A 20,590-nucleotide genomic window follows, 5' to 3' on the forward strand; every position below is an offset into this window, starting at 1 on the left:
GACCAAGTGGCTTCAAATTCACAGAGATCTTCCTGTCTATCTACCCCCTTCATTTTAGTCCTTGGGTTATAGGTATATAAGCCACCACATATTCATCTCTGAAAAATACTTTTGATTAGACTCTGGACCTAGGTAAAGGTGGTTGGTTACTCCAGTGTAGGTCAGTGGAGCCAGTTTTTCTTGTATTTGTCATGGAAGGTCATGGGAGATTTCTGTAAAGGAGCCAAGTAATCTTGATCCCTCTTCTTTTAATCTCAATTTAGCTGCACTAGGTGTTCAGCAACCATCACTTCTGGGAGCATCTCCTACCATTTATACCCAGCAGACTGCATTGGCGGCGGCAGGCCTTACCACACAAACGCCAGCAAACTATCAGTTAACACAGACTGCAGCATTGCAGCAGCAAGCTGCAGCTGCTGCAGCTGCATTACAGCAGGTGAGTTTCAATGTGATGAATGAGGTGATAAAAATGATAGTTGAGGGGCTGGAGAGATGGCTCAGAGGTTAAGAGCTCTGACTACTCTTCCAAAGGTCCTAAGTTCAATTTCCAGCAACCACATGGTGGCTCACAGCCATCTGTAATCAGATATGGTGCCCTCTTCTGGTGTACAAGTGTACACCCAGGTAAAACACTGTATACATAATAAATAAATTTAAAAAAAATTATAGTTGGTGCCTGGAGTTGTTCTCCTTTGTTTTCTCCTTCATTTGTTCTGTTTTTGAGACAAGCTGTCTGCATTGTTCGTGTTGGCCTTAAACTCATGAGTCTCCCACTTAGCATCTCAAGTAGGTGCTAGTATGATTGGTTGCTACCTCTGTCTTTTAAACAATGAAGAATTGTAGATTAAAAGAACTGTGTAGCCGGGCGGTGGTGGCGCATGCCTTTAATCCCAGCACTCAGGAGGCAGAGGCAGGCAGATCTTTGTGAGTTCGAGACCAGCCTGGTCTACAAGAGCTAGTTGCAGGACAGGCTCCAAAACCACAGAGAAACCCTGTCTCGAAAAACAAACAAACAAACTGTGTAGCCAGGTAATACTGGTACACACCTAGTCCCAGCAATTGGGAAGCAGAGGCTAGTGGATGTCTGAGTTCAAGATCAGCCTGGTCTACAAAGCAAGTTCCAGGATATCCAGAGCTACACAGAAAAACCATGTCTAAAAAAAAACCAAACTAAACCGAAAAACTACTACACACACAAGAAGTTTGTTTTTTTTCTTGGTGTTAAAAATTATATTGTAGCAGAGGTAGGTGGATCGTTGCAAGTTCGAGGCCAGCCTGGTCTACAAAGTGAGTTCTAGGACAGCCAGAGCTGTAACACAGAGAAACCCTGTGTTGATAAAACCAAATTAAATAAATAAAATTACATTGTGTTTATTTTTGGTGGTACAAACCTGTAATCTCAGCACTTGAGAAAGGAGAGAAGGAAAATATTGAGTTTGAAGCTTTACTAGAGTTGATAGCAGGATTATTTGATGACAAAACAACAGAGTGTTTCTGCACTCAGCACAAAGTATAGTTGTAGAGTCAGAAATCTCAAATTTTTTGTTTGTTTTTGTTTTTTCAAGATAAGATTTCTCTTTATAGTCCTAGCTGTCCTGGAACTCACTCTGTATACCAGGCTGGTCTCAAACTCAACAGAAATCTGTCTACCTCTGTCTCCCAAGTGCTGGGATTAAAGACTACAGCACTAGAGCTCAGTGAAATCTTATATTCTTATGTTCCTGAGTTGTTTATTTATACATAACTATTTTATGAAAATTCTGGCTTCAGTGGCTCTCAGAGTAAAAATGATTACCATTTTGTTAATTTTAGATAAGTATAGCTGGTTTAGAAAGTTTCACTAGCTTTTATATATGTACTTTTGAAAATGAATGTGTGTAACCTGTTTCTTTTAATAATCTTTTTCAGCAATATTCACAACCTCAGCAGACCTTGTATAGTGTGCAACAACAGGTTAGTCTAAATTTTTTGTTAAAAATTGATTTAAAAATGGCAGTTCTCCTGTTCCCTCAAATTGAAGTAACACACCATTTAAATTCCTTCTTGCTATCCAGTGTAAAATGTGAACTTTTTTTTTTAATCTTTGGGTGGGTAGGGAACAGCTAAATCCACATGAAACCCAACACACCATTTCCCCCAGCCCTCCAGACAAATCTGCTTTCAAAAATTTAGCTTAATATAATTACTTGGGTTTTTTTTGTTTGTTTGTTTGTTTGTTTTTCGAGACAGGGTTTCTCTGTGGTTTTTTGGAGCCTGTCCTGGGGCTAGCTATTGTAGACCAGGCTGGCCTTGAACTCACAGAGATGTGCCTGTCTCTGCCTTCCCAGTGCTGGGATTAAAGGCATGTGCCACCACCACTTGGCTGACCTGGGACTCTTAACACAGACCAGACTGTCTTGAAATTCACAGAGATCTCCCTTCTTTTGCTTCCAAGTGCTGGGATTAGATATCCAGTAGTTCACAAACACCAGTATCTCTAACTCCTGGGGATCTGATGTCTTCTGTTGGCCTCTGCCACACAAGGCATGCTTTTGTTGCACAGTTACATATCACAGGTAAAGAAAGCACCTATACACATGATAAAATAATAGCTACATTTTTAAAGATAAAATTTTGAAAAACAAGAATACCTTTGTAAATCATCTCTGAAAGAGCAAACCTGATTGATCTTGTTTGTTTTTTCTTGTTTTCAGTTGCAGCAGCCCCAGCAGACCATTCTAACACAGGTTAGTTTGGTATTCATTCATTCATTAATTCATTCATTTACTTATTTTGAGACTTGGTTTCTCTCTGTCACTTTGGAGCCTGTCCTGGAACTTGCTCCTTAGACCAGGTTGGCCTTGAGCTCACAGAGATCCACTTGCTTCTTGTCTCTGGAGTGCTGGGTTTAAAGGCGTGTGCACCCACCATCTGGCTAATTTATTTCTTTAGTTATATTTCTGTTGTAGTTTTTCAATAGGAGTTTAAAAATACTTGTTGGATTTGTGTAACAACATTTTGATATTTATTGTTAGATAAAGATGGAAATTGTGGTAGCGTGTTTGTGTTTGTTGACAATAGTGTATTGTGTATTATATGCTTCCAATTTTTTTTTTCTTGTTTTTCAAGACAGGGTTTCTCTGTAGCTTTGGAGCTTGTCCTGGAACTAGCTCTTGTAGACCAGGTTGGCCTCGAACTCACAGAGATCCTCCTGCCTCTGCCTACAAGCACTGAGATTAAAGGCGTGCGCCACCACCGCCTGGCCTTCCAGTTATTTTAAAGGAAGGAGTAAAATATGTTTTTGTTTTTATGTACAGATTTAGATAGAACTTCAACTACTAGCCAATAGCAGGCAGTTTCTTTTGTGGGAAACTGGGTATCTGAAACTGCCAACAGTTGAGCCTCATGCCTCAGCTGGGATTTTTGGGTATGAACCTCCATACCTAGGGTTTGGTATGTGTGTGTAAATTTGTGCACATATATAAGCATGCATACATTTACTGGTTTTTCGAGATCAGGTGACACCCTCAGGTGTTATTCCTTGGGTGTCATCTACTGTTTTGTCCGAGTCCAGATCGCTCACTGCCTTGGAACTTCAGTCTAGACTGTCTGGTCAGTGGAGTAGTTTTCTATTTCCAACTCTCCAGATTATAAACAATCACCACCATGCCTAGTTTAGTTTTTTTTTTCTTCTCCAGTTTGTTTTAGGAATGGAGCTATTACTTTACTAGTACAGATCCTGAGTTTACAGTCTTTTTACTCTTTTTTTTAGACATCTGCAAGTCTTAATGTGATGTTGCTTTTGTTCAATAGCCAGCTGTTGCATTGCCCACAAGTCTTAGCCTATCAACTCCTCAGCCTGCGGCACAGATTACTGTATCATATCCAACACCAAGGTCCAGTCAGCAGCAAACTCAACCTCAGAAGCAGCGTGTTTTCACAGGAGTGGTTACAAAGCTACACGATACATTTGGATTTGTGGATGAAGATGTATTCTTTCAGCTTGGGTAAAAACTTCCATTAGATGTTGATAGATGATACATGGTAGTAATACATACTCAATGGAAAAAAAATATAGTTTGTAATTTTATTTTGAAATTGTAATGTCTGTATATTTATACTTAATGCCCTTTTAAAGTAAATTTACATTTATATATTTATGTCTGGGGGGTGGAGGGATTACACACTTGTGGAGGTTATAGGTGGGAGTTGGTTTTCTTCTGTCATGTAGATTCCAGGGATCAGGTTCAATCCTCAAACTTGGTAATAAGTGCTAATTGATCCCTTTTGAATTCTTTATAAATGTTTTGTCAGTTAGGTGGCAGTTTTAGGAACATTCATGTTGTGGCTTAGAGTAAAATTAGAAATTGAGACAGATGTGGTAACATAAAACTTAAAACCCATTACTTGAATGGCAGAGGCAGGTGGATCTGTGATTTCCAGGCCAGTCTGATCTACATAGTGAGTTTCAGAACAGCTGGGACTTAATAGAAAGACCTTTGTCTCTATACAAACAAATAAAATGGAGGTTGAAGCCAGTTAATGAATAAAATAAGATGGGGATTGAAATAGGCTTTTAAAATCGAATCTTTGTTTTGTTTTTACATATTTAATACTGACTAAGCTTATTTTCTCAATTGTATGTGTGTGTATATTTGTGTATGAGCACCTATGTGCTTTAAAGGAAAGGTACATTCACCTGAGCACATATGTGTGTAGGCCAGAGGTTGACTTTGCTGTTCTTTACATCTATATATCTATATCTATATCTATATCTATATCTATATCTATGCATGATCCTGTCTCAAAACAACCACCTCCTTACTTTTTTTTTTTTTTTTTTTTTTTTTTTTTTTTTTTTTTTTTTTTTTTTTTTTTTTTTAGCTTTGGAGCCTCTCCTGGAACTAGCTCTTGTAGACCAGGCTGGCCTCGAACTCAGATCTGCCTGCCTCTGCCTCCTGAGTGCTGGGTTAAAAGCGTATGCCTTTATATATATTATTTAACTTTATGTACATTGGTGTGAGGGTACCAGATATGTTAGTATCCTAGAACTGGAGTTACAGACAGTTGTGAGCTGCCATGTGGGTACTAGGAATTAAACCTGAGTCCTTTGGTTTTCCTTCTTAACAGCTTTTGGGGTTTTTAAAATTTATTTATTTATTATGGATACAACATTCTGTTTGCATATATGCCTGCTAGAAGAGAACACCAGACCTCATTACAGATGGTTGTGAGCCACCATGTGGTTGCTGGGAATCGAACTCGGGGGTCCTTTGGAAGAGCATGCAATGCTCTTAACAGCTGAGCCATCTCTCTAGCCCCCAACCTGAGTCCTTTGGAAGAACAGCCAACACTCTTAATTGCCGAGGCATATCTCTCTCTCTCTCTCTCTCTCTCTCTCTCTCTCTCTCTCTCTCTCTCTCTCTCTCTCTCTCTTTTTAGTTTTTTTGAGACAAGAGTTTCTCTGTGGTTTGGAACCTGTCCTGGAACTTGCTCTGTAGATCAGGCTGGCCTTGAACTGAGATCCACCTGCCTCTGCCTCCTAAGTGTTGGGATTACAGGCGTGTACCACCACCACCTGGCTGCTGAGCCATCTCTTAAGCCCCAGCTTTGTTACTCTTATTTGTTCTCTATCATATATTTATTTTAGTACAAGGTCTCTCACTTGGAACTCATCATCTCTGCTATACTCGCTGGCCTTCAAGTCCCTGGGATCTGTCTGTCTTTGTTTTCCCAGTCCTGTGGTTACGAGTGTGCCACCATGTCTAGCTTTCATGTGACTTCTTAGGATCCAGATTTGAGTCCTCCTGTGTGTATAGCAAGCATTTTACCCAATGAGCCAACTTCCCTACCCCTAAAATTTAGGGGTGAGCCTGGTGGTGATGGCATAGGCATTTTTTTTTAATTTTATTATTTTTTTAAAAAATTTATTTATTATGTATATAGTGTTCTGGGCACCAGATCTTATCACAGATTATGGTGTGAGCCATCATGTGGTTGCTGGGAATTGAACCCAGGACCTCCGGAACAGCAGTCAGTTCCTTCAACCTCTGAGCCACCTCTCCAGCCCATGGCATAGGCATTTTATCCCAGCACTTAGGAGGAAGAAGCAGGAGAATCTCTGTGAATTCGAGGCTAGCTTGGTCTACAAGAGCTAGTTCCAGGATAGGCACCAAAGCTACAGAGAAACCTTGTCTTGAAAAACTAAAACCAAAGGAAAATAAAAAATAAAAAAAATTGGGGGAGGGCTTGTTTTGAGATAGGTTCGCATTGTGTAGCCCTAGCTGGCTTGGAATTAACTGTAGACAGGGATCACAGTGAACTCACAGAGATCCCTCTTCCTTTTCTCCCCGAGGGCTGAGATTAAAGGTATTTACCACCAAGTCTAGCCAAAGAACATTAAGGGTTTTTATTTTTTATTTTTTTTTTGAATTTTTTTTTTTATCTGCCTCTGACTCTTTCAGCAAATCCTACCGGCGTGAGCCACCACTACTGGCAAGGGTTTTTTTGTTTGTTTGTTTTTTTATTATTATTTTGTTTGATTGATTTCTTCAAGCAGGGTTTTACTACATAGCCTTCACCAACCTAAAGGTGTTGACCAGTCTGGCCTTGAACTCTTAGATAACCACCTGCCTCTGCCTCCCGAGTGATAGGATTAAAGGTGTGCACTACCCTCTCTGTCAGACATTTGTTTTCAACTGAAAAAAAATTCCCCCTTCAATTAATTTGGCGTTTGGTGTTCTTTTTTATTAAAGATTTATTTATTTATTACGTATACAGTATTCTCAGTATCTTCCTGCAGGCCAGAAGAGGGCACTAGATCTCATTACAGATGGTTGTGAGCCACCTTGTGGTTGCTGGGAATTGAACTCAGGACCTTTGGAAGAGCAGGTGGTGCTCTTAACCACTGAGCCATCTCTCCAGCCCCCGTGTTTGGTGTTCTTGTTTTGGAGACAGTTTCTCTGTGTATCTTTGTAGCCTGTCCTGGAACTTGCTCTGTAGACCAGGCTAGCTTTGAACTCAGAGGTCTGCCCGTTTTTGCCTCCCGAATGCTGGGATTAAAGAAATGCGCCATCAGTCCTCACTCTGCCTTATTCCTTTGAGACAGGGTTTCTCACTAAACCTGGAGCTAGGCTAGTGGCCAGCAGAACCCAGTGATCCTCTGTGGTCACAGCAGGCATTTGGAGCCATGGCTGACTTGTCATGTAGTCTGCACAACAACTACTATGGCCCACTTAGCCAGTTTCCTTAGGTGATCTTAATGCACTTCCTCTGAAGTATGTGCTGTGTTATTATTGTTCAAGATTTTTGTGCTGTTGTGCCTCCTTTTTTCCATCCTCTCTACCCTTGGGCTATTATAGTGACAGTTCTGTACATAGAGAGGCATTGAGAAATCTTACCCTTGGGCTATTATAGTGACAGTTCTGTACATAGAGAGGCATTGAGAAAACAGAAGTGCAAATTATTCTTGTGCTTGAAACCTTCCTTTTTACATACAGCAGAAGGTGAAATGTAATCAATTTAAAAGTGAGTCTAGGATTGGAGAGATGGCTCTGCAGTTAAGGGCACTCCACACTCCTGCAAAAGACAATTCTTCAATTCCCAGCATATCAGGTGGCTCACAGCAGCCTATAATTCTAGCTCCAGGGGGATTTGATATCTCTGACTTCTAGGGTACCAATTTGTCTAAGCACATCCACAAGAGACCCATAACAGATGATTAAGAATAAAAATAAATCTTTAAGGTCTGTAGAAATGGCTCAGTAGTTTAAAGCACTTGTTGTTCTTGCAGTAGACCCAAGTCTGGTTCCCATTACCTGTAAATCTAGTTCCTGGGAGCAGACACCCTCCTGAGCTCAATGGGCCCTTGCATGCATATGGTCTGCATTTTTATGTACAGGCAAAACATTTATACAATTAAATAAATCTAAAAGCACTTTTAAAAGATAAATAATATTAAAAAAAAGATAAATAATACTATCTAGGCTTCCATTTTAGTTGTAATATACTTTAAAATCACTATAGTCTTTGAAAGGCAGCATCAGTCAGATCTCTGTGACGCCAGCCTGGTATACAAAGGTTGTAGGCATGTGAAAGCTCCATAAAAGAGACCCTGTTTCCTAAAGAAGAGAAGTAAAACAAACAAAAATATGTAATTTTTTTTTTTGTGGTAAGAGCTCTTCAATAGTATATAAATCATTTTGGTATAATCTTTCTTATGTTTATATTTATGTTTTTTTTTTCCCCAGTGCTGTTAAAGGGAAAACCCCCCAAGTTGGTGATAGAGTATTGGTTGAAGCAACTTACAATCCTAATATGCCTTTTAAATGGAATGCACAAAGAATTCAAACACTACCAAATCAGGTACATAATAAAGTGCAATAGAAACTTGATACTTGACTTTGCTGGTTTACAATGTAATTTCTTTTCAAAGAAATTTTCTATTTATTTTGGTTTGTTTTTAGAATCAGTCCCAAACCCAACCTTTACTGAAGACTCCTACTGCTGTAATTCAGCCGATTGTGCCACAGACAACCTTCGGTGTTCAGGCACAGCCCCAACCCCAGTCGTTACTGCAGGCCCAGATATCCGCTGCTTCTATTACGCCACTATTGCAGACACAACCACAGCCCTTACTACAGCAGCCACAGCAGAAAGGTATTAAATATAATGGATCATTGCTTCTTGTGTTTGTTTGTGTCATTGTTTTTAGATTTTATGTGTGTATTAATGTTTTGTCATGGATTCTGGGTTCCCTGGAGTTACAGACAGTTGCGAGCTGTCATGTGGGTGCTGGGAACTGAACCCGGGTCCTCTGGAAGAGGAGTTAGTGCTCTTAACCACTGAGCCATCTCTCTAGTCCCACTTCTTGTTTCTAATAAATGTGTAGATGTTTAAATTGCTGAAATAGTAGGAACATGTTGCTAATAAAAGAGAGATTAGGGACTTTGAGAAAACATGAAAGGAAGCTCAAGTATCATTTTGTTTTGTTTTTAAAGACAGGGTTGGTTTCTCTGTGTAGCCCTGGGTGTCCTGAAACTTGATTTTTTTTTTTTTAAACCTTGTTCCTTTGTCTTAGAAACCGAAATTTAAGTTCAAATTCTTTGGCAAGCATTAGTTATGGCTTTGTAACGCATGCTGCCTTTTTTTTTTTTTCCCCTTTGTTGGGGTGTTTCAAGACAGGGTTTTTCTGTGTAGTTTTGGAGCCTGTTCTGGAACTCAGTCTGTAGATTAGGTTGGTCTTGAATGCACGGAGATCCACCTGCCTGCCTCTGCCTCCCAAGTGCTGGGATTAAAGGCACCACCACCGGTAGGCCATGCTGCATCATTTTAGATGCTTTCAGTTATCCCAATGTTACTAATATGGAATTTGATTATTTGTAGGTGTCATTAACCAGAGATTCCTCTGGTTAAAGGAATCCTCCCCCCNCCCCCCCCGCAAATGAATAATCTCCCAACTGGTATTTTAATATTCTCCGGCTATCTTATTCCATAGTATTCATTGATTTAGTGTATATACTTCAGGTGTTGGCAAATTGTAGCCCTTGATTTCTAGGTCATAGTTTGAGTAATTCTGATATTGAGCAAATTTTAAAAGAAAAATGTCGCGTCCCTGTCCCCCCGCCGCCTCTATTTTTTTTCTTTTGGTTTTCGAAACAAGTTTTTTTGTGTGTGTATTTCTGGCTGTCATAGAACACATTCTGTAGGCCAGGCTGACCTCAAACTCCGAGATCTGTCTGCCTCTGCCTCCCAAGTTCTGGGATTAAAGGCATGTGCCACCACTGCCTGGCTGAAAAGTATCTTTGTAGTTGTTTTTCTGTTTCCTTTTGTTTTAAAATATAGTCTAAAATCTTTATAGAATTATGAGATGTTAAAAAGGAAATGAGAATTTAAATTTTTCATTGTCTAGAATATGTTCTGACACCAAGGGTATCAGTCTCAAATGTGGTATAAATATATACAGACAGGCAAAGAACTTTAACACACATAAGATACTTTGAAAACTGGGTTAATAAAATAAAAATATATTTGATGAGGCCTAAGATGCAGCTCTGAAGTACAGTGTTTGTTTCAGATAGGCAAGGGCCTGGGTTTGGTCTTGAGCACCCCCTCCCCCCATACACACACCAAGCTAGTTGTAATAACAGAAGACCAGCCAGCCATGAAAAAGAATCCATTCTTTGGTCTGCTTCCCTTTTCCTCTGATTGAGTATAGTCAATATTGATAGTTTTAGACTTGAGCCAAAGAATTCATTAGAATTCTGCTGGGGTTTTTTGATAAGGTCTCACCTTCTAGCCCTGACTGTTTTGTAATTTGTTACATTGACCAGGCTAGATTTGAACTCACAAAGATCTACCTGCTTCTGTCTCCCATATGTGCTAGGATTAAAGGCATGAACCATCACACGTAGCAAAGAACTTTGATACATATTCTACTTTTTGTTAGTTTTGCTTTATTTTTCTGGATAGGATTTCTCTGTGTAGCTGTAGTTGTCCTGGAACTCACTCTGTAGACCATGCTGGACTGCCTTGAGTGCTGGGATTAAAGGAGTGCGCTGCCAGCACCACTTGGCTATATTCTACTTTTTAGCATAGATTTATCCCTATTTTGCTTCCATTGTACCAAAGAAATTGACTTTTATTGTTCTGTGTGGAAAAATAGATAACTATATTATTTGAAAAAGAAAATTTTTAGTTTTCAGTACCAGGGACAAATCACCAGATACAATCTCTTCCTTAGAAATAGCTATATTTTGTTGTCTTGGGAAACAGATAGCTTTGGTGAACCCCACTTACTTAGTTATCTTTATCTTACTGGGCCTTGTAATGTATTTTGAGCTTCGTTTAACAATTTTTTTAATTTTTTTCTTCTGTATCTTTTAAAGCTGGCTTATTGCAGCCTCCTGTCCGTATAGTGTCTCAGCCTCAGCCGGCACGGAGATTAGATCCACCGTCTAGATTTTCAGGAAGGAATGACAGAGGGGATCAAGTACCTAATAGGAAAGATGACCGAAGGTATGTTTGAAAGTAACATTGTGGGCTGGAGAAACAGCTTAAAGGTAAGAGCACTGTCTGCTCTTCTGTGGACCCAGGGTTGGTTCCCAGCATCCATGTGGTGGCAGTTCAGGGGTTTCTGAGTCTCTCTCCTGCCTTTCTCAGGCATGCAGGGGTGCACCCCTACATGTGGACAAAATACTTATATGAATAAAATAAATAAATGAGAAGTTGCTATAAGTTCAAGGCCTAAAGCCATCCTGGACTACATAGTTTGTACCAAGCCAGCCAGGTCTGTATAACAAGACTCTGTCAAAAAACAAATGAAAAGGAAAGAAAGAAAAATATTTCAAAGAACTATTCATTTGTGTTTAGCTATATAACCTTGAGTGGCCTGGAACTTCTAAATTCTCTTGACTTCTCAGTGCTGGGATTAAGGATGTATATCAACATGCCTGGCAAGAGCCTTTTAATAATACCAATAAATATTAGTGATTTTATTTTTACTACATTTATTTAATTTGCATCTGTTCGTTCCTATGCCATAGTATATATGTGAAGGTCAGAGGAAAACTTGGGATGTCTGTTCTTTTACCATGTGGGCTCTGGGAATGAAACTCGGGTCCTCAGGCCTGATAGCAGAACCTATACCTGCTGGGCCATCCTGTTGACCCCAGAGTGATTTTAGACATCCTTGCTTTAAGTCGTGAAAGGGACAGAGAAAGACGCAGATCCAGAGAAAGATCACCTCAGAGGAAACGTTCCCGGGAGAGGTCACCCCGGAGAGAAAGAGAGCGATCCCCTCGGAGAGTTCGTCGTGTTGTTCCACGCTACACAGTACAGTTTTCAAAATTTTCTTTAGATTGGTAAGTTTTCTCTTCTGTATTTCTGTTTAATTTCATTAGTAGTGTCATAGTTTGGTATAGAATATAATTGTGGATTTTTTTTTATAAAATTTAGTAGCATTTTGTGCTATTTCTATGAGGTCAGAAATGCAGTTTGAATTTGGAATGTAGTTCTGTATAAAAAGAATTAGATTTGAATACACATTAGGAAAGCAACTACTTAAAAGAAGCAGCTATGGTTTGGGAACATAGTCCAGGACTAGAGAAGATTTACCCAGTGTTGAAGGCACTAGGTTCAGCCCTAGTACCAAACCAACCCCAAGCAACCAAGTAAGCAAGCTTCTAGATAATGGTTTTTTTTGGGGGGGGGGGGGGTTTGGGTTTTTTGAGACAGGGTTTCACTGTGGCTTTGGAGCCTGTCCTGGAACTAGCTCTGTAGACCAGGCTGGTCTCGAACTCACAGAGATCCGCCTGCCTCTGCCTCCCAAGTGCTGGGATTAAAGGCGTGCGCCACCATCGCCCCGCTTTAGATAATGTTTCTTTATAATGAAAGTTTTCTTTAAGGTTAGAGTAATTTAGGATCAGGATTTACTGTAACTTCTAAAATTGCAGATAATCTGTTCTGTGATGAAACAATAATAAAATTATTAAGCCAGTTTTAAGATTAACTGTGTCGGATGGGCAGTGGTGGCACGTAGCCAGGACTGTTAAGTAAGCCCGTCTTGGAAAGCATAAAAAAATAAAAAGGATTAACTGTGGCAGAGTATTGTAATATAGAAAATTGACTTAATATATATGATATATATGTATACAAACTTGTGTAATTTACATGCTTGTGTTTTTAAATTTATTAACCCTTAGAATCTGAAGTCAGAAGGAGGTTAATGAATTTCTCAGCGTCATCTACAAAATCTCATAAACTTACAGGATTATTATGAAGTTGCATTAAATATCTATAGCACTTAACCTAATGTATAACAGTTACAAATTCTCTGTAATTCATTGTGGTAGTTAGTAATATAGTACACCTAGATTATAGATCATAGGTGGAAAAAAGAAAAGATGGATGTGTACATGCCTTTAATAACAGCACTTGGGAGGCAGAGATGGGTGTATCTCTGTGCTTTGGAGCCAGCCATGTCTGTAAATCAAGTTCCACAACAACCAGTACTTACATAGAGACCCTGTCTTAAAAATCAAAATGAAAAATGAAAAAGTTCCAGCTGGCCAGTGGTGTTGCACACCTTTAAACATAGCATTCAGAAGGCAGAGGCAGGCAGATCTCTGTGAATTTGAGACCAACCTGGTCTACAGAGTGAGTTCCCAGACAGCAAGAGCTGCACAGAAAAACCTTGTCTTCAAAAACAAACCAAACAAAAACAAACAAAAAAAAAAAAAAAAAAAAAGAAGAGGAAAAAAATCCCTAGATTGACAGTAAAATTAAAAAAATTATGTTTAAAGCTGTTTAGCATTTGGTACAAGTGGCTGTCTGTTTCTGTGACCTGAGGCTATTTCTACCTTTCAAAATAGAATATTCATGATACTAGCTTATCAAATGTTAAAATTTCTGTATAGTAAGTTCTAGATTTAAGAAACTAGTGTTTGTTGTTTAATGCCTAGAAAATTTTACCTTGTGACATTATGGTATATAATTGGGGTCAAATCAGCAAGTATTCTTAGGTTATATTAGTTTATTTTTTATTTTTTCGAGACAGGGTTTCTCCGTAGGTTTTGGTTCCTGTCCTGGAACTAGCTCTTGTAGACCAGGCTGGCCTCAAACCCACAGATCCGCCTGCCTCTGCCTCCTGAGTGCTGGGATTAAAGGTGTGCGCCACCACCGCCCAGCTTTAGTTTTTTATCTATGTTTACTTTTAACATAGTTAGGATATTTCAGAAAAACCCAAAGAGAATCAAAAGTACTTCCCTAGTCTCTAAAATATTGTTATATGGAGTGATTTTTTTATTGTATTTGTTGTCAATATTCAGTGTTTTTCTCTGAAAAGTTGGTGATAGAATATGAAATATACTAACCATCTAGTTCTTTCCAAGTTAGACTTTCACAATTTCATTTTACCACCTTTATATAAATTTCCAGAACATTAAGTGAACCAATTGCAAATAAAAGCTTTAAACCTCTTCATCTGAGTTGTAGACCTCAGAATTTCCTGATACTAATATGGTTATGTGGTAGTGTAAAGGGAAATGAACTGTTGGTACTTTGTTCTGTTTCGTTATAGGTGTCACCCCCGCCTTGGGGCAAAATATGACTTGTTAATTTTAGTGTTGGAAAATTTGGACATAATTCTCTTCCTTAAAAATAAAACTGAAGGAAGTGGGCTGTTAAAATGCAGTTAAAAGGGCTGGAGAGATGGCTCAGTGGTTAAGAGCACTGGCTGCTCTTCCAAAGGTCCTGAGTTCAATTCCCAGCAACCACATGGTGGCTCACAACATCTATAATGAGATCTGGTGTATACTTGCAGGCAGAATACTGTATACATAGTAAATAAATCTTAAACAAAAAAAAGAAAAAAATGCAGTTAAAAGAGGGTTTAGTGTAGCTGGGTGGTGGTGGCACACGCCTTTAATCCCAGCACCCAGAAGGCAGGGGCAGGCGGATCTGTGGGTTTGAGGCCAGCCTAGTCTACTGAGTGAATTCCCGAATAGCCAGGGCTACACGGAGGAAACCCCCGTGTGGGGGGGGGGGGAATTAAAGGAGTGTGTAGTGCCTTTGCAGGAAACATGAGTTTGATATCCAGCACCACTTCTACAGTTGACAACTACCTGTGCACATACCCACAAACAGACCTACCCAACACATAATTAAAAATGATAATAAAACAAATAAAAACAAAATTGAAGTGGCTGGAGAGATTGTTCAGTAGTTAAGAGCACTTGATGATCTTTCAGCATCCACATGGAGTAGCTTATAAATCCTTTTCATACACCGTTTTCTGGTACCTGAGTGCACACGGTGCACACACATAAACACAGACATACAGATACACACTTGAAATTAAATAAACCTAAAAAACAAAAACAAAATCTTGCGATGTATTTTCACACTTCTGTTATTTTGACAGTGGTGTCTTCAAAGCAGAGGTGTTCTTTCACCAGCCATGAACAGTAAGCTGTACATATACCCGCTGTTGAAGAGTCTACCAGCATTACTACTGCACTACGCCACAATCTATAGTTCTTATTTTAGATTTCAAATAAAGACAGTTTTACATATAGATTAGTTGGTATTTCATAGTCTTTATTTTATTTCTATTTGCTTTTTTTTTTTTTTTTAGTTTTTTTTTTTTTTTAGTTGTTTTTGAGACAAGGTTTCTCTTCTTGACTGTCCTGGAACTCACTTTGTAGACCAGGATGGCCTCGAACTCTCAGAGATCCACCTGTCTCTGTCTCCCTGGGTGCTTGGCTGTTGATGTTTTTGCCTATTTTTAATTTTTATATTTATTCTTTTAGATTTTTTGAAGCAATGTCTTTCTGTGTAGTAGCACTGGCTGCCCTAGAACTTGCTTTGTAGACTCGTTGACCTCAAACTTTCAATGACTTTCCTGCTTCTGCCTCCCAATTTCTGGAATTACAGGCCAGTGTCACTATGCTTGCCTGTCCACTTTAATTCATTATGTGTTTAGTAGGTGATACTTTTACCAGATTGACTTATCTTTGAGTTTATTTTTCTTTCTCTTTTTTTTCCCCTCTGTCCTGCTAAAGAAAATGAAATTATTGTTTAAAATATTGTCAAAGGGCTAGAGTGATGCTCAGTGTTTAAGAATACTGGCTGCTCTTCTAGAGAGCTCAAACTTGATTCGCATTACTTACATGACAACTGACTTAGGGTTTGTTGTTTTTTATTTTTTTTATTTTTTTTTTGCTATTGCTGTGACAAGATACCATGACAAGGCAACTTACAAAAGAAAGCATTTAATTTGGGGCTTACGGTTCTAGAAGGTGCTAGATTCCATGACCATCATGACAGATAACATAGCAGCAGGCAGGCAGGCATGGCTCTGTAGAAGTAACTTATACATAAGCACAAGGCAGAGATGGAGATAACTAGGAATCTCATGAACTTTCAGAACTTGAAAGCCCACAACCAGTGACAGACCTCCTCCAACAAGATCACACCTTCTAATCCTTTCCAAACAGTCCCACCAAGTGCAGACCAAGCATTCAAAATTATGAGCCAATAAGTACCATTCTTAGTCAAACTACCAGAACTATTTAATAGTTCCAGGGTATTTGATGTCTTCTTCTGACCTCCTTTCACCAGGTGTTGACCTGGTGCACAAGCAACACATATAAACAAACACACATATATATTGTGTTTTTAATTTTTAAAAAGGTCATTGTCAGACATAAATAGCCAGAAACATATCCTCTCTTTGCATAGTAATATGGAATAGGTTTCCATATTGAGGTGTATGGTGGATTATCAGAGCTAATTTGGATTTTGATTTCATGTGAATTTGCCTTGAACTCATAGACTTCTGCCTGCCTCTGCCTCTGTGTTGCTAGGATTAAAGTTGTGTGCCATCACACGTGACTCATGAGAATTTTTCAATTTAAGTATGCTAGATCGAGGCACTTACTATAGAATAAAAATTGTACTTTTCTACGTATCATAGATGTGACTAAAAACACTCAGATATTAACTTGATGCCTCTGATCACTTCTTTGTATACATTTTTTTTGTATGAACTGTAAGAATTTTTCAAGTATATTTGCTTTAACCTGAGGGAAAACTCTTTTGTTTAGATGTTCTGTTGAATCGGGGTTATAGTTAAAGATTTTCTCTAAGGAATTATAAGCTACACACAAAAAATAGAGAAGTAAAAGTAACATTTAAATATCATTTATTCAGCAGTGAACGTATGCAGATTTGAATCTGTTTACTCACTATTTATGTCTATTTTTCAGTCCCAGTTGTGACATGATGGAACTAAGGCGCCGTTATCAGAATTTATATATTCCTAGTGACTTTTTTGATGCTCAGTTTACATGGGTGGATGCTTTTCCTTTGTCAAGACCATTTCAACTGGGAAATTACTGCAATTTTTATGTGATGCACAGAGAAGTAGAGTCCTTAGAAAAAAATATGGCTATTCTTGATCCACCTGATGCTGACCACCTGTACAGTGCAAAGGTTTGTATGTCATTGTGATGAATCTCATAGCTGTTGGAGTTATCCTTTAGAAACTGGTTGTTAGAGGAATCCAAATCCCTGTTTTCTCTGCCTGATTTTTCTGAGCTATTTAAAAATGTTATTTTAACCCCTGTCTTAATTCTTAAGTTATAAAACAGTGGCTATTGTTGTCAGTTTAAACCAAAGAATGTGAGCCAGTTAATGTTGAGTGCCGTATGACTGTGCGTAGATCTGGGTAACACTTAAAGTTAGGTATAAGTGTGCAACAGACTAGTCTTCAGGGTAGCTTTCTGTACATTGCTTAGTCAGTTTGCTTTTGTTTTAAAAGATTGATCTGAAAAAAAATCCTTCTTTGAAAATGTAAGGTTGATGAGGCATCTAATACCATTCTTTTTCTATAGCATTTTACATTCTAATTTTAGGAAAAAATATTACATGTAAGGGTAATTATTAGTACTTCTCATTTTTTTTACATTACTTTAGACTTTTGACAGGATTGAATTATTTGACTATAATAGGTAATGCTGATGGCTAGCCCAAGTATGGAAGATTTGTATCATAAGTCATGTGCTCTTGCTGAAGACCCACAAGAACTTCGTGATGGATTTCAGCATCCTGCTAGACTTGTTAAGGTAAAATGAAATTTATTTTGATTTTATTGTATATTCATTTATCTTAGCTTTTACTGTGTTTACATAGAATTGAAAGTGCACATTTTAAATGTTAGTTTAATGATATTAAATCTACTTTCATATAGTTACATATTTTTCTTATTTTAGAATGTGACTATATTATTTAGTTCTAGTTTAGCTTTGAATTTGATGCTCTATACTTGTAGCCTAGTAAAATCTCTTGGATGCTCTTAAGGTTTGTATTTAAACATAGTTTGTTTCTTTAAAGGAACTCTTTTTTTTTTTTGTTTTGGTTTGGTTTTGGTTTTGAAGACAGGGTTTCTCTGTGTACCTTTTGGAGCCTTTCCTGGAATTCACTTTGTAGACCAGGCTTGCCTTGAACTCAAAGAGATCCACCTGCCTCTGCCTCCCGAGTTCTGTGATTAAGGACCTGTGCCACCACTGCCGGCCCTAAAAGAACTCGTATCTGATGAAATACTTAGAGGATGAGTTATGATGTGTAAATCCTATTCCATTGCTGAAATGCAGTGTGGAACATGATGAACTCTGAACTCTTCCTTGACTGACAGATACCAGAGGTAGTAAAAATATCGGGAAGGTTTGTACCTTTCCTTTCTGAGTATTTGTAATTTGATGGGTTATATTATATATGTAAATGATTATTTCTTTTGAATTAGTTTCTAGTGGGCATGAAAGGGAAGGATGAAGCCATGGCCATTGGAGGCCACTGGTCTCCTTCGTTGGATGGACCAAATCCAGAAAAAGACCCCTCTGTGTTGATTAAGACTGCCATCCGTTGTTGTAAGGCTCTGACAGGCATTGATCTAAGTGTATGCACACAATGGTAAGTACCAATTCATTACTTGATTGATTAGGATGTTTTTATAATAGTTTATGTAGCTGTTCTTGTCAATCAGCCTTCCCCCTTTCCTTATTTTATCAACACTGGTCATGCAGGTAATCTCAAAGGAAAAATCCCCATTTCTAGAAAAAGTTTATTTGGTGCCAAAAATGTTTTGGGGAAGGGACATTAAGGACTAATCAAAATACACTGAAAATTAAATGTTTCATCATGCTGTACTTTGGAAATTGGATGAATGTTGAAAAATACTTTTCATTTCACGTATAGCTGGAGAAGATCGTCCAGAGAGAACTTCATTTCATTATAATTCCTTTGTTATAAAGTGATGTAGATGCTGATTATTTTTGTTCAGCCATATTTTCTCTTGAGGCTTATTTGTCTTGTGTATTTTAGTGTATTTCTTATAATTTAATTGAGAATATTCTTTTTTTAGCACATGAAATCTGAGCAGCTTTCCAGCCTCTTCAGGTATTTTGTAAAATATGGGTAGCTCTGTAATCAAATCAGAAAATTCTCTGTGGAAATGTATTCTTTTAACCCATAAACTATTATACAAATGTACCAAAAGAGGAACTATGGCTTCTATAATTTTTTTTTTCTTTAGACCAACCTCAAGTTCTTGCAGCAAAATTTCTTTACTTGATGTGCAACAAGTGAACTAGGGTCTTTAAAATGTATTGTAGAATTTTTTTTCCAACATGCTTCTTCCCTTGCAACAGGTACCGTTTTGCAGAGATTCGCTACCATCGCCCTGAGGAGACCCACAAGGGGCGTACAGTTCCAGCTCATGTGGAGACAGTGGTTTTATTTTTCCCGGATGTTTGGCATTGCCTTCCCACCCGCTCAGAGTGGGAAACCCTCTCCCGAGGATACAAGCAGCAGCTGGTCGAGAAGCTTCAGGGTGAACGCAAGAAGGCTGATGGAGAACAGGCACTGAACGCTAATCCCTTTTTCTATTTCCGCTTCTCACAGGCACAGGAACACAGGCACAAATGCACACCACACACTACATAACAGACACACATGGAGGAACATAGCTGGTAACAGCGACTGGTGATCCAGCTTTCAGCAGTATAGTTGTATTTTCTTTACTCATATAAATCTGTCTAATATGCCAACTTAAATTTAAGAGTGCTGAGGCCTCAAAGAAAAAGTTGTGCTTATATTGCACAGAATTTTGTTTTTATCATAGGTATATTTGCTGGAATCTGGGACCAGTTGTTGAGCAAGATTCAGTATTAAGCCATTTTAAACATTTTGCCATTTTCTAAATTTTAAAAAATTTTCTCTTTCACGGTCATCAGTTCTAGTCATGGATATTTGAAATTGGACAACCACAAGTCTGAGAGATTTGAAATTTCAGGCTATGTGGCAACGTCTTGGGTACATTTCAAAGGTCTGACTAAATCAGTCTTTGGGTGGCTTGAAAATTGGGGCAAGATCACACACTGTGTGGTTAATGGAGACCGGCAGTGTCTGTGTATCCCTGATATCCTTTGTGTTGTAATTTATCACCCTTTTGTGTTTCACAGATCTGGCTTTGATTGGCTGATGTCTTTGTGATCAGTTAAAAGTGGTAGAATGTATGTATGTGGACTTGCCTAAATAATAACTTTAGGAGAAGACAATCTGAAACATTGTGACCTTGCACAGATCAGCAACAGACTTTTAAAGAATAAATGACTTACACTTGAAGGTTTCAGAATAGTAATTTTGTTCTCAACTTTGTTATGTTAGGATGAAGAAGAGAAGGATGATGGTGAAGTTAAAGAAATTTCCACTCCTACCCATTGGTCTAAACTTGATCCAAAGGCAATGAAGGTAACAGAAAATGTATACATATTGTGCACACACACACACAATAACAATAAGAAAGAATATTTCAGAACAGAAATTAGTAAATTTGTTGAGACTGAGAGAATTGTTTCAAGTAGGAAATATGCAACCTGGGTGTGGTGGCTCATATCCATTATCCCAGGATTTGGGAGGCAGCAGCAGGAGAATTTCTGTGTATTTCAGGAGAGTGAGTTCTAAGATAGCCTAGGCTATAGGGTGAGACCCTGTTTTTAAGAGGGGGTAAGGGGTGGGGCAAGGTGGCACACATATTCAGCAGATACAGGCAGAT

General features: G+C 38.5%; 1 protein-coding gene and 1 non-coding gene across 4 annotated transcripts in view; both read left to right on the forward strand.

The window, feature by feature from the left end:
* Positions 1–20,590, forward strand: part of Ccar1 (cell division cycle and apoptosis regulator 1) — a 49,317-nt gene that overhangs the window by 5,528 nt on the left and 23,199 nt on the right. For all 3 annotated transcript variants that reach the window (XM_050139332.1, XM_050139351.1, XM_050139342.1), the window contains exons 3-15: positions 264–436; positions 1,909–1,953; positions 2,694–2,726; positions 3,793–3,986; positions 8,229–8,343; positions 8,445–8,637; positions 10,866–10,995; positions 11,679–11,840; positions 16,746–16,971; positions 17,490–17,603; positions 18,281–18,447; positions 19,185–19,395; positions 20,203–20,286. In XM_050139332.1, the coding sequence (XP_049995289.1) occupies positions 264–436; positions 1,909–1,953; positions 2,694–2,726; positions 3,793–3,986; positions 8,229–8,343; positions 8,445–8,637; positions 10,866–10,995; positions 11,679–11,840; positions 16,746–16,971; positions 17,490–17,603; positions 18,281–18,447; positions 19,185–19,395; positions 20,203–20,286 (1,847 nt within the window). The remainder of the gene's footprint in view (positions 1–263; positions 437–1,908; positions 1,954–2,693; positions 2,727–3,792; positions 3,987–8,228; positions 8,344–8,444; positions 8,638–10,865; positions 10,996–11,678; positions 11,841–16,745; positions 16,972–17,489; positions 17,604–18,280; positions 18,448–19,184; positions 19,396–20,202; positions 20,287–20,590) is intronic.
* LOC126502873 (small nucleolar RNA SNORD98) lies at positions 18,091–18,157 on the forward strand. Its single transcript, XR_007592079.1, has one exon. It is a non-coding gene; the product is annotated as a small nucleolar RNA SNORD98 (small nucleolar RNA).

The sequence above is a fragment of the Alexandromys fortis genome, unplaced genomic scaffold (assembly GCF_014885135.2).
Source record: "Alexandromys fortis isolate MF-2015 unplaced genomic scaffold, M_Fortis_MF-2015_v1.1 scaffold_9, whole genome shotgun sequence".
Lineage (NCBI taxonomy): Eukaryota > Metazoa > Chordata > Mammalia > Rodentia > Cricetidae > Alexandromys > Alexandromys fortis.